This window comes from Melanotaenia boesemani, chromosome 6, assembly GCF_017639745.1.
Source record: "Melanotaenia boesemani isolate fMelBoe1 chromosome 6, fMelBoe1.pri, whole genome shotgun sequence".
Taxonomy (NCBI): Eukaryota; Metazoa; Chordata; class Actinopteri; order Atheriniformes; family Melanotaeniidae; genus Melanotaenia; species Melanotaenia boesemani.
In genome coordinates this window covers 34,346,386-34,359,844 of record NC_055687.1, presented here as the reverse complement: position 1 = coordinate 34,359,844, position 13,459 = coordinate 34,346,386, and the positions used below count along the sequence as shown (strand labels likewise).

General features: G+C 38.9%; 1 protein-coding gene across 1 annotated transcript in view; it reads left to right on the top strand.

Annotated features, from left to right (window-relative positions):
• Positions 1-51: 51 nt before the first annotated feature.
• ano10a (anoctamin 10a) overlaps positions 52-13,459 on the top strand; it is a 35,585-nt gene continuing 22,177 nt past the window's right edge. Inside the window, exons 1-4 of the mRNA XM_041988462.1 lie at positions 52-122; positions 7,367-7,522; positions 8,779-8,976; positions 11,812-11,946. Coding sequence (XP_041844396.1) covers positions 7,384-7,522; positions 8,779-8,976; positions 11,812-11,946 — 472 coding nt within the window. The 5' untranslated portion in view covers positions 52-122; positions 7,367-7,383. The remainder of the gene's footprint in view (positions 123-7,366; positions 7,523-8,778; positions 8,977-11,811; positions 11,947-13,459) is intronic.

Here is a 13,459-nt window from a genome sequence, read left to right as displayed (position 1 = left end):
TGTTTCCGCTCAACGCCGCGTTCTTTGATAAGTTAAAACAAACGCCTCCACCGACCGAGGAGTACGGAAGTAGATTTTCTGTCACAACTAAACGTTGCTGCTCAGCTGAGAAGAGGGCTGTGGTAAGTTTTGTGGAAATAATTTAGACAAAATGACACATTTACACTCAACACTAACGGACGTATGAAGTTGGTGTTAACTATTCTGATAAGCCTTCTGGTTTTACGTATTACATTTTATAAAACCGTATTTTTCATTCTGCAAGTCAATGAAAATAATACCTCCACTTCCATTTATAGTTTATATGCATATATACGTTACCTTCCATGTTTATGTTATATAATGCTTTGCCCAATGTGACAGGTGTTTCAGAAATCTTTTTGCTTGTTTGTTTGTTTTTTTTAAATACAACCTCACAAATCTCATCAAGCCATTATTCCCAGTAGAACATAAACAACATATCAGATGCTGAAGTGGAAAATATGAGCTTATTTTCAATCTGATAGCAGCAACACATCTGTGAGAAGTTTGAACAGGTAACAGAAGGCTGGAAAATGAAATGGTACAAATTAAAAACAAATGCAGGAGCATTTTAATACCAGTCAGTCTGGCCTTAGGGCAGTAACATGAATGGCTATAAAAGGAGCATTTCAGAGAGGCAGAGCCTCAGATGTAATGATGGACACCAGTCTGAGACAAACTGTGTCTAAAAATTGTGGAACAGTTTCAGTAAAATGTTCCTCAACATAAAATTGTGAAAACTTTGAGACCCACAGTCCACAGTGTATCATATCAAAAGAGCCAGAGAATCAAGAGGAGTCTCTGTGCATGGGACAAGGCTGAAGGTCAAACTGGATGCTGGTGATCTTTTCTCTCGGGCAGCACTGCATTAGAACCAGACATGATTCTCCACTGGAAATCACTGCATGGACTCAGGAAAACTTCACTGTCTGATTTGATATTGTATACTGTCGGACCAAAGCTCATTTAAATGGTCTGAGGCAACATGGAAAACTGTTCTGTGGTCAGATGGATAAAATGTGAAATAGTTTCTGGAAAGCATGGACGGCTGCTGAACTGGCCTGCCTGCAGTCCAGACCTTTCACCAGTACACAACATCTGGAGCATCATGGAAGCAGAAATCCAGCAACCAAGGTCAAGGACTAGAATCAGCTAGAATCAGACCAAAATGGGACGACATTCCTCTCCTAAAACTGCAGCAACTGGTCTCCTCACTTCCCAGATGTTTCCAGAAAGTACTTAAAAAAAGAGAGGATGCTACACAATGCTGAACATCGCCCTGGAACTACTTTTTACACTCTGCTGAACATCGCCCTGGAACTACTTTTTACACTATGCCGAACATCACCCTGGAACTACTTTTTACACCGTGCCGAACATCACCCTGGAACTACTTTTTACACCATGCCGAACGTCAGCCTGGAACTACTTTTTACACCGTGCCGAACGTCACCCTGGAACTACTTTTTACACCGTGCCGAACGTCACCCAGGAACTACTCTTTACACCGTGCCGAACGTCACCCTGGAACTACTTTTTACACCGTGCCGAACGTCACCCTGGAACTACTTTTTACACCGTGCCGAACGTCACCCTGGAACTACTTTTTCCAGACGTGTTGCTGCATCAGATTCACTATCAGCTCATATTTTCCATGAAATGGCAAAATGTCCCAATTGCAACATCTGATATGTTTTTTTAGTTCTGTTAGGGACAATAAAAGGGTTTTTATTAGATTTGTTGATTGAATTTAGTTTATATTTACATTTTACACAGAGTGACATCTTTTTTGGAATCGGGGTTGTAAATTCATTCTGATGGCAGTTCGTATAACACAATCCTCTCCCCTTCCTTTCGTCTTTAGTTTTATATTGTCAGATGAAATGCATCTTTCTGAAAGCACTAATAATTGTGAAGCTCTGAAAAGATATCAAAGACTGTGCAGACCCACACAGGTGTTTTCATCTCTGTCTAATTAAAGCTTTGGACACATACAGACCAGACTACAACGAAAATGACATGATTTAGCACAGCCTGAATTAAAGTACAGGAGGCAGATCTCAGTAAGGGTTTAGTCTCATCACTTATCCATCTACCTTGTGTGAACTCATTAAAATTTAACTATTTTCACTTGCAAACTCTGGAAAATAATTGAAGAAATCAGCTTATTTCCAATGAAACTGATTCCAGCAGAGGATAGCATGATGTCTAAAAGCTGCCTGCAGATCTGAGACACCATCCTGGCCTGAACTGACTATCATATCTCTGGTATTTTAAGCCCAGACTGTTCAGACACTTTATCACTTATGACCTTAAATTTGATTCTGTGTTTAATTGGAAACCAGTAGAAGCAGATTAAGTTATCACCAGAGTACATTCAGCTGACAATATCACATGTAAGTGATAAAATCAACACCTACTGTTGTGTAAAAACCCCACACGATAGGCCCAGATAGGAATTGGACTCCCACACCAACATTATCATCAAAGATAGGTACTTAGATTACAGAAGGCAACATGTCCTGTAAGTATTTGCTTGAATTAGAAGAAGCAGCCAAAAAGTCATTAGAGATGGTCAGAGTTCTGACCGCATAGAAATAAGGCCGAGTCCTCCCAAAGGGCAGAAGGAAAACTGTGACTCCTTTTATTCAGTTCAGTTTCTGTTTATTCAAAGGTCATCCTTGTTCGCCGAGTGGTTATCGGGATGATAATTATAGCGAGGATGACACGTTTAATAGGGAAGGTGATTGTATTTATGAATGCTGGAACATATACCAACAAAGTATTCATACCCTGTAAAAAATCAAGGTTTCTCTGATGTTAAAAACTGAAACTACGGTAAATCATTTAAAATATTTTTACACCTTTAATATGACCTAAAAGGGTGAGTATTAAACAAATTTTGGGGGGCCATTGGGCTGGACCAGTGAAATAACAGCCTAATAATCTGTCTTATAAATAACAAAAAGTTTATATTTCTTGCCTAGTCCAAACATGTACATGTACATTTTCAAGATGTTTACATAAAAAAATGTATGACCAACCTGACATCTTTTTTAGAGAAAATACTGCAGTATTTTTCCTCAGTTTATCATTTAGGCACATTAAAACATACAAATCAAAATAGATCTAATCACAAAACATTTAATTGCAGGTATCTAGACCTGGAAAATACAGTATTTCACATTATAATTAGAGTAACCTTTTCAGTATCTAGAAATTATTTTGATTATACATATGTGTACATTTCCAATTCTGTAGTAATCCTGACCACCTGAACTGAGAAATAATCATGATTATTCTGTATTAATTAATTCATAACACCATAAATATGTAAAACCACATGAACACTCTTTTTAGGTCTTCATTTTTTAATTATTTCCATACTTTGACACCAACATAACAAAATAATGAAAGAAAGTAAGTAAAGTAAACAAAAGGTCCCATTCCAACTAAATTCCCTCTGCTCTCTATATAGTAAATAAATCCTACATATTAACTCTGGATTTGTTTAAGAGAACAAAGGCTACAGGACCTCTAACTAGACTTGGGATGCTCTTTTCTGGATAAAAATAGTTTTGAACATTTCTTTTCAACCTGAGTAGGAAACTTAGAAACACAGGAAAAAAAACATGTAGCTTAACTGTTCTTTAGCAGAATATCTGCTTTTTGACACATAATAATACTGAAACAGTGGAAATAAAGAAAGATGGGGGTCTATTGAGCCACCCTTTGTCTGGTCCCTCCTCTAGAGACCTGTTTGCCATGGGTGACCTTACCAGGGACATAAAGCCCCCGACAACATAGCTCCTAGGATCTTCAGAATGCACACACTCCTCCATCGTGGTAAGGTGGCGGCTCAGGGAGGAGTAGCTGGACATAATTTAGCTTCATTAGTTATGATAATCTGGGAAAAATGTTTATGTCTAATGTTTCCAGACTGTATTTTAATATGGGGTTTGTTTTGTTAATCACAGTTAATGGGTATAACAGTAGTCTTAGACCAATTAATAGTCAGCTTTTCTTTTGTTGATCTTGATCTCTGTTTGAGGCCATTGTCATGTTCAGAAGTGAAAATTCTTTTCAGCTTTCTATCAGACACCTGAAAGTTTTTGGCCAAAAGTGACTGGTATTTGGAACTGATCAGAATTCTCTCCACCTTGACTAAAGCTCCAATTCCAGCTGAAGAAAAGCAACCCCGCAGCATTATATTGCCACCTCCATGCTTCACTGAGGGGATACTGCTCTTTTGGTGATGAGAAGTGTATTTTTCTTTTGGAACTGTGGCCATAAAGTCCAACTCTTCTCATCTGACCAGAACATGTTCTCAACATAATTTTGGGAGGCCTGATATATATTTTTTGCAGATTGTAGCTGAGCTTCAATGTTTTTCTTTGTCAAAAAGAGATTCTGTCTTGCAGCCTCAGCAGATTGTTGTCACATGTAGGACACAGCCAGTTTAAAGAAATTCCTGAAGCTCCTTCAGTGCTGCTGTAGTTTTCATCTCATTTCATCACTTTTGGCCAGTTCTCTACCTTTTGATGATTATCTTCACTGTGCACCATGGTATATCCAAAGCTGTGGAAATGTTTTATACCCTTCTCTTGCCTGATAACTTTAAAGAATGAGATCCCTTTGATGCTTTGATAGGTCTCTGTGAACCAAGACATCTGCTGTGGCAGAAAATTGAGTAAATGTCAGGAAAAATCCTAAATTGTTTCATTAATCAGATTGAGAAAGGCCCAACCTTTCTCAATCTGACCCATAGGCCACAGTTTGTGCACAATTCTGCTTACTGAAATGCAACAGTCCTTGGTTCAGATTAGCTCATCATGTGAAGTAATGTAATATTTGAAGAAACTGTGGCTCCCAACCATAATCAGTCGTCTTTATTTAAAGGTGATAGTTTGCCGTCACTGTTTGGACGTTTGTAGTAAGGAAGAAGGACAAAGAAAGATAGTGTTTTATCTTGGCATCAGCTAGGTTTTTAGGCTCAAACCTCATTGGCCATGTTTACATGAAAGTTTTAACTCCCTGTTAATTCAGAATAAAAATTAAATCCTCTTTAAAAAAAAATAAATGCTGACCTTATTAACACCTAATTCCAAATGAAAATTACCATTCGGAATTAAACTTAAATCCAAAGTAAGTGGCTGATTTATTCTGATTTTAAATCCAAATTGAATAATTCCTTAATCCTGTGTTCATTCTGCTTTAAATTAATTCCGGTCGTTTTGTTCATGCCCATTCCCTTTTCCTGTTACATACGGAAATCTTCCTCCCTTCTCCTCCTCAGCTGACCAAAGTAAAGTAGTATGCTGGTGTTGAGCTGCTTCTTCAAAACTATCTAAAGCGGAATTGAATAAAGGCAATTAAATGTGTTTCCCATGTAAACACGAAAGAATACTTTTAATTCTGAATAATTCCAAATAAAAAGCATAATGTAACCAAGACAATTGATGATCTTTAGATGATTAAAGAGGGGCAATATGATTTATTGTAGTTCCAATGCAGAAAATAAAACTACCAGATGAAACCTTTAGGATTACATTTACAGCTTAAACATCACGTACATAAATAGTTTTCAGAGGCATAAAGCCTACTGGACATGGAAAATAAAATATATAAACACCACTTGCACACAGTGACTTTCATCCCTGCACTATAGTTGTATATACATGTATGACATTTCTTGCAAATGAATTCTATAATTTACCATTCTTAGCTTTACAGCTAAGCTTAACTAGACAGCTTTAATTTGATATTATCCAAGTTATCTGTTTTTATTTTCAGTCTCCTGACACTCAGGGGGTATTCCCGAAAGGACGTTTAATAAATCCTGTGATAAAGCCTATCCTTGAGGTGGCTAAATTCTCTGACATCCAAAGGCCCATTTAAACTCGATGCAGAAGACGGATACGCTGATTAACAGACACTCAGGTGGACGGATACCCAGATGGATGGATACAGAGCTTAGCTATCTGTTGCTTGATGTAGAAGATGGAGCAATACCACCAAAAATCACAGGGGCAGTGCTGAGCAGAATAACTGACATGTGACCAGCGAAAGAAACAAACCAGGGAAGAAGAAGAGGATCAGGAAGGGAGCAAAATTAGAGAAGAATGAAGACGAACACAACAGCTGTAGAGATTGTACGAGCTTTTAAAGAACAAGTGCAAGTATTTATGGTTTGTTGGGCAACTGGAAAAAACTTTATTGTGATGGATTACCGTCGCCAAACGGTGTCTAAAACTGACATTGGCTCCCAAGAGTGATGACTGAACTACTGCCCACTAGTGGAGGAATTGACTTAACAACCATGGCCACGCAAAAGGCTCAAGGACGTATGAGGGTGGCAAAGTACGTCAGTGTTTGAAAGGACGTCCCTATTTTTGTACGTAAGGGAGCATAAATGGGCCTGTAACCTGCATCGTCAGTTCCAAAACACCGACTATGGGGTCACTATCATAACCTTGTGTTGGTTCAGCCAGTGTGTGCACATCCACAGTAAAATGAAAGGCATCACCCACTGAGCCCCGAAATCATGATGAAAATTACCAAAAACAGAAGACAGCTGCATCCTCCAACGCCTGCTGGTGCTTGGTGGAGGATTTCCAGCAAAGTCAATGCATAAGTGGATGTTAAACGAATGGTAAATTTAATAAGCTTATTATATTATGTTATAGGCAGATATAACTCGTCTGCCCCCAAGTGTACCTGGGTTCAAGTGAAAGCGAACTATAAAAACATTCTTCAGACTGGTGAGAATTTCTCATCTGCGTCTCCGGTGCTTCCAGTAACCACTAATTTCCATAGGCTCAGCTGAAAGGTGTATACCTATTTCACAGCCAATAAGAAGACGTCGGTGGGATGGAAGACAGGTTCGGGGCGACTGCAACAACCCCCTCACCCCTGTGGAAAAGCTCATGATGAGCATAAACCCGGTCCGTGCAATGATGAGTGGCATCCCAGGAGGCTTCATCATCAGAAGCAGGCCCAGATGACTGCAAAGTAACTCTATAAAGTCCACCTACAGCGCCAGACCGCAAAGGCGGGCCTGGAAACAGAATACTTAAAACTAAAGATAAGGAATCCATGGAATCATAGGCCAACATGTCAGCGAATGATGACCTTGCATAATGAAGTGCTTCTATCTTCCAGTTATGAAGTGTTCATTGGGGAAGTTGCCAGACAAAAACTGAAATAATAACTGAATTGATTTAGAAATAATTGTTTAATAATGCCAATGTTAGTGATAATTAATTTTTTCCCCATTCCTTTTCCTCTCTTTCTGTCTGAGGAGCACAGCAGCACATCTATAAAAAATCTTGAATTTCTCATGCAGGTGTTCTGGACAGTGGGATGATGCTGAGGGGGTCATCAGGAGGCAGCAATGGCTGCTCGTTTAAGCCTCTGGTGGTGATGGAGCTGGCCTCAAAAACCAACGAAGAAGCCATTGCGTGGCTGTTGAGCAGGATAAAGGACAAACAGCAGAATGGAGGTAGAAAGTTAGTCTGTTGTTGTTGCTTTGTTGTTGGCAGTTATATTCATGGATATAAAACCTTTTGACCCATAAACTTCAGCTACATTCAGGGTGCGATTTGCTGGGGGGATGGTCATTAATTTTTTATCCCTGTGGGAGATATATATTGTCCCCCCCTCTGGTCTAACAGAGTAGTTAATATTCCAGCTTCTGGATGAAGTGGTCAAAATAAACAACAAATTCGACAACAAAAAAAGTTGTATGGTGGGACAAACCGCCTGGCTATCATTACACAGCCATGCAAAAGCCTGCTGTTATTTTCATGAGTAAAATGTACACCTCCCTCCATGTTTTTTTCACAAATCGACACTGGCTTCATCACTGGCGTCCCCTGAGCGCTGTCACTTCTACTGCCAACAATGTCTCAGATATGGTAGTGTGTACGTCAGTGGGGTGAATTGTGATGTATAGCTTACCATGTAGGTGATCTAGAGATGTTTTCCAGACATTTATATCCCATCCAGGAGGTTTACAATCCAGCTGCAAAATGTACTGTTTATTCATAGACTATATAGTAAATCCACAATGATCCATGATAACACTATTATTTATTACCCTTTTGTAATAAAAAGTTAACTATCACTACTATGTTACTAAGAGACCTCCGTTTTGACCCAGAAGTAATGACAAAACCACTTCCTGTCAAACTTTTGACCAATCAGAGAGCTTAAATTGAGGTTATGCTCAATCAGGAGCAGCCAAAGATCAACAAGTAAGTATAAAGTTCTTTGTGTGTCTGAAAAGAAGAAAAATAATGCTCCTTCATGGCTGGAATAAAGCCAAGAAGATGTTTGTGATGCACGGTGGCGCCGAAATGCAGCTGAGATGGAGTTGGTTTTCTGAGAGTTGTAGGTAAATAGTAGCAATAAATGTAAATAGCAAAAGACCAGCTGGAGGAAAAAGTGGAAATATGGAAATAGTTTCTGTTGTGTGTTTGTTTCAATGCCAATATTTTGACTTGAAAGAATGATGCAGGTGAGAAAAGGCTAGTCACTGTTAATCTGTGTGTTATTTCTACAAAGTTCTGTTAGTAATAAATTCTGCTTTATTGTTTTATTTGGCCTTTATGCTGCTATATCTATTCATACATTGATTTTCCATCAGTTTCGTTTCATAATCTGACAGCTGAGGCTGTCCTATAAAAATAATCAGACAGACTTAAAACAACAAAAGAAAAGTGGCTTGGAGTTTTAAGGGTTAAACTCTTCTATCAGGTGCTGACCTGCTGGTGGAGCAGCTGGGCCCTGGAGTTGGGGCTCAGGAGAAGGAAAACCCCAATGTGTTTCTGGTAGGGGCCTCCTGGCAAAGACTTCTCCTTGGGGCTGAAGAAGGGGGCCTATTTAAGGAATACAGCGATGGATCTATGAGGGCCTTCACCTGCGCCAACCAACACAACTTCAAAGACTTTAAAGGTATTTGCTTGTCAGTATTGATGCTTTAGATTTATATTTCCTTGGGCTGAAAATATAGTTGTTTTTAAACTTGTGTTCATGAATGCAACCGGCTCTATTGTGAGCGTAACTGGTCTGTACTGTGCCCCTACTGGTTACTCACATATTGCAGCTTGCAAACAAGTAGCGCTGATTTCTGAGGGCGTGCACATATATCTGCACAAATCCAACGAGACAGTAACAGATACAAAACAAGAGTCATGTTTATTATTAGACTATAGAATCATTATCAGCAGTGTAGGACGTTAATTCCTCAAGTAGACGGTTTATTTTATCCCGTTTGTTACAAGCAAAAAAAACTCAGGCTAGTCACTTTTATGGACATTTCATCAGTTGGACATTTTTCAGTATTTGTAGATTTTATAGACGGCTCAGTTAACAAGTGGAGATATATTACTTTCATGTTAAGCAGCCCTGATGACCACCTCGTGGTAGTCTGGTGACGGACTTGATGGCTGTTTAATGTTGCCTTGCTGGATCTTTGCTGCTTTGAAAGAAATCCCAAAACTGCAACCTGTAGGGTTGTGTGTGATTATTGGTTGTGTGTGACATGTAGTGGTGGTAAATCCAGCTCATTGTAGACCAGAGAGTGTGTGGCAAACGTGGATTTAATTGCTGAAAAATGTCCTACTTCTCTGCAGTTTTTGCTTGCTCTAGTTGTTTATATCCTTAAACTAAACAAGGTTACTTCCGTCTTCCTCTTTTGTTGGGATCAAAAGGAGCTGAGTCAAATTATGTCAGTTTGCAGCAATCACTTGGGTTAAAGTGTTGTAACTTTAACTGTTTAAGGTCCTTCTCCGTTAACTTCTGCTTTGTGGTAGCTGAATTAAGGCTCATGAGGTGATAAATACTGCAGCGGCTTCTCATTTTGCTCATTAAGATTGCAGTTGATAAGCAAGAAGCCAACAACACATAGCTAATTTTAACATGAGCTAATGTTTTTGCGTCATTCACCAGGATGTCCTAGCAACCTTTATCAAGACTATGTAGATCTGGCACTTCATTTATCAGCCATGCTTATGCAGATTTCTGTGTATTTTACAGTGTAAGAACATTTGCAGGCAGTGTGGAGTTTAACATTGTGTACCTAAATATAAGGAACAGCTCTGACAGCATTGATACAGACTGGTGATGGAACAGAGACACTCCAAACAGCCTTGCAAGTGTTAGTCTTTATCGCATAAAAAAAAATCACTTAAGCATTAAATTTTCTTTCTCTTTTTTTAATACACAGATGTATAGCTTAATAATTGGCCTCAAAACTTCCAGTAGAGACCCGTGTCAGATAGTTGAACTTATCATCACTGATCTGGTGTTTTTAAAAGACGTCTGCTTCTCTGTGAGCGTGTAGTCAGATAGGTGATCTGATTGGTGTGATCACAGACTGACTTCTCATCAGAGGCTTGTTTCCAAAAATATCCTCATAGATTTCTGCTGTGATTTGGACCCATATTGCAGATTAAACTAACAGGACAAAACTACGCTGGTGAAAATCCAGACTTGAGATTATCATCATGTATCGTTCTGAATCTCATCACCTGACGGGACACTCGAACTTCTGAAAGATGTTGACATTTTTACATTTATGACTCTCCGCGGCTTCTGTCGTTGTGATAACGCTCTGAAACGGTGAGGTTCCAGCACCACTAGATGGGAGTCATTCTTACACGCTGGGGCTTTAATAATTTTTACCTCTTCATCATTCCAAAGAGTAGAACAACAATTTCCATGTGATGTGTTATCTGATTACTGAAGGTGTTTCTGAATGTAAATGACATGAACAGACATGTGCAGGTGATTTAGGACATGTGGGATTTATCTACAGCTGATTCTGCAACAGCTTGTATGACTACAGTCTTCTCATGGATGGACTGGAAACCTCTCCCTCTGATCCATCCATCACCAGTCAGAGAGTTTTATCTGGCCCCATCACACATCCTTTATCCTGAAAGTGACTTATTACCTTCTAATAGAAGCTATCGAGTTCCAAAGTGCAGACTGAATTGTTTTAAGAACAAATTTGTCCCCATTTTCTTTCAAAATCCTAATTAATTTTAGACTGTGTCCTTTATGGCCACATAAACTGTGCTGGCTGTGGGGTTGCAAATAGCATTTTTTTTCTTCTTGTTTTTGATTCTGTTTTTTCTGATGTTCTGCTTTTTATCCCAAATAGGCATTGTGAAATACATTTATGATTTGTGCTTTGTGGCTGATGGTTTTATGTAGATTACAGTGGTTTGTGTGTGTCGTGGTGTATTGATGTCGACAAGGTAGCTAATGTAACAGCACTTAAGCCAAATTTCCCTACAGGGACAATAAAGTCTATTGTATCATATTATTTATTAACATTTATTGACATTATTAAATATATATATATATATATATATATACAATAATACAGCCTTTTTTTGTATTTACAAACTGTTTAGGACAGTTTCTGGTTAATAAATGAGGGCATTGGCCATCATAGAGCTGTTTACACCATAAAAACACCAAAATGCATATTTACAGGAGCAGAAAAAAAAGATTTCTTTTAAAGGGTCCTTATTCGAACTGCTTTCACCCAACCACACAGAAGTTTTAGACTTCCAAGATTTTCCATGATTTCATCTGCTTGCTTGTGTAGGAAATGGCTGGCATTTCTTTAAATACATTTTTTTTGTATTGTATAAAGATCTATGACATCACATAAACTTTATTAAAGCATCGAGAGTCAAGCTTGCATCTTAACTGTAAAAATACTTGAAACCCAGCCAGGCAGTGTGCTGTTTTCTCTGATCTTCTCTGTCCCCACAGGAGATGGAGATGGCTTCCTCAGTATGGCGGAGTGTCAGTACATCATCAAGCATGAGCTGGACACACTACGGGCCAAAGATGAGACTCACGTACCAGGATACAGCCAGGCCAAACTCTACCCCGGGAAATCAATCAGTGAGTCTTCACCCACACCTCAGCTTAAAGTTTAGTTTTTACTCATTTATCTGGTGTGACCCCACCATGATGACCATTTTAATCTGCTCTGCTTTAAATCCTCCAAGAGATTCTTTATTAGTTTTCCAAGAAATGGACCACATTAAGACATGTACATTAACATGTAAAACATCTAATGGATGTGTTGATAATGCTTGATTAAAGTTAAATGAGTCTAATATGATTGTGTTTTGGTAACTAGCTGAAATTACAAAGCTGTTTCTATGTCTGGAGCATTCTGTGCCTCGAGGTACGTAAATAAAGAGCAGATGTCACTAAATCATGATCTTTTATTAAATCAGTAATATTTTAATTTAATAAAATATGATGAAAGCAAATAATGAAATGTAGTAATAACTAAAACCCAGTGAAAACCTGGCTTTTCTAAAAGTTTTGGGCAATTTAACTTTCTTGAGCTGCAAGCAGAAGAAGGCAGAACTACTCTGCTTCTGTTTCTCCTTGAAGTAGATTTAATTCAGTCTTGCAGACTTCTTCTCTCTGTGGCTGCAGAATGGAAACAATAAATGTGCAAATGCAGCGAAACACTCTCAAGGTGAGATAAGAAAGCTGTAAACTTGCAGCGTGAATGGGCTGCTTTTATGAAACTCATGGGTTTAATCAGAATGTAATTCTTGGCAGATGAAACGATGATGAAATGAAGATGTTTTTACATTCTGTTCAGTCGCTGTGTGTCCAGCAGTTACCGTTAACGACTGTGGGTGAGTTAATAAAAAAAATACAAAAAACACCCCACAAAGAGAAGTCGATTTTATATAATTTGTCGGATTTCTGTGACCCACCAGTTGCTGTTTAAAATAGGGCAGGGGTTACCAAACTTTTTGACCCACGACCCCAAAGATAACATACGATGGTGTTCAACAGGTTCTCCGAATTCTTCCATCACGCTCTGGTCACAATCAGCCGTCATGTAGATCAGAGGTCCCCAACCCTGGTCCTCAAGGCCCACTATCCTGCAGGTCTTAGATGTCTCCCTGCTGCAACACACCTGATTCAAATGAATGGCTCAGTTGCAGACTTGTGCAGAGCCTGTCAGAGAGCCGTTTAATTTGAATCAGGTGTGTTGCAGCAGGGAGACATCTAAGACCTGCAGGATAGTGGGCCTTGAGGACCAGGGTTGGGGACCTCTGATGTAGATGGTAGAGGAAATTAATTCTTTTCTTGGCGGTGAGCACGCAGCGATTTGGTGCATTACTGCCACCAGCTGGTGAGGAGGCTGGACCAGAAGCTGCAGGATAAATGGTTATCATCCTCATCCTCTAAATGTAAGGTCATCAGAAGCGTCATCAAGAAGGAGGATGACATTTTTCAGATTTTTAACTTTGCACGAGTAAGAACATTGTTGTTTATTTGTTAAGAGAAATTTAAATGTTAATTACACAAATGAATCTCTTTGCACTAACGCGTTAATTTCAACAGCCTTAGTAAAAATCCCCAATTTATTCGACAAATCTCT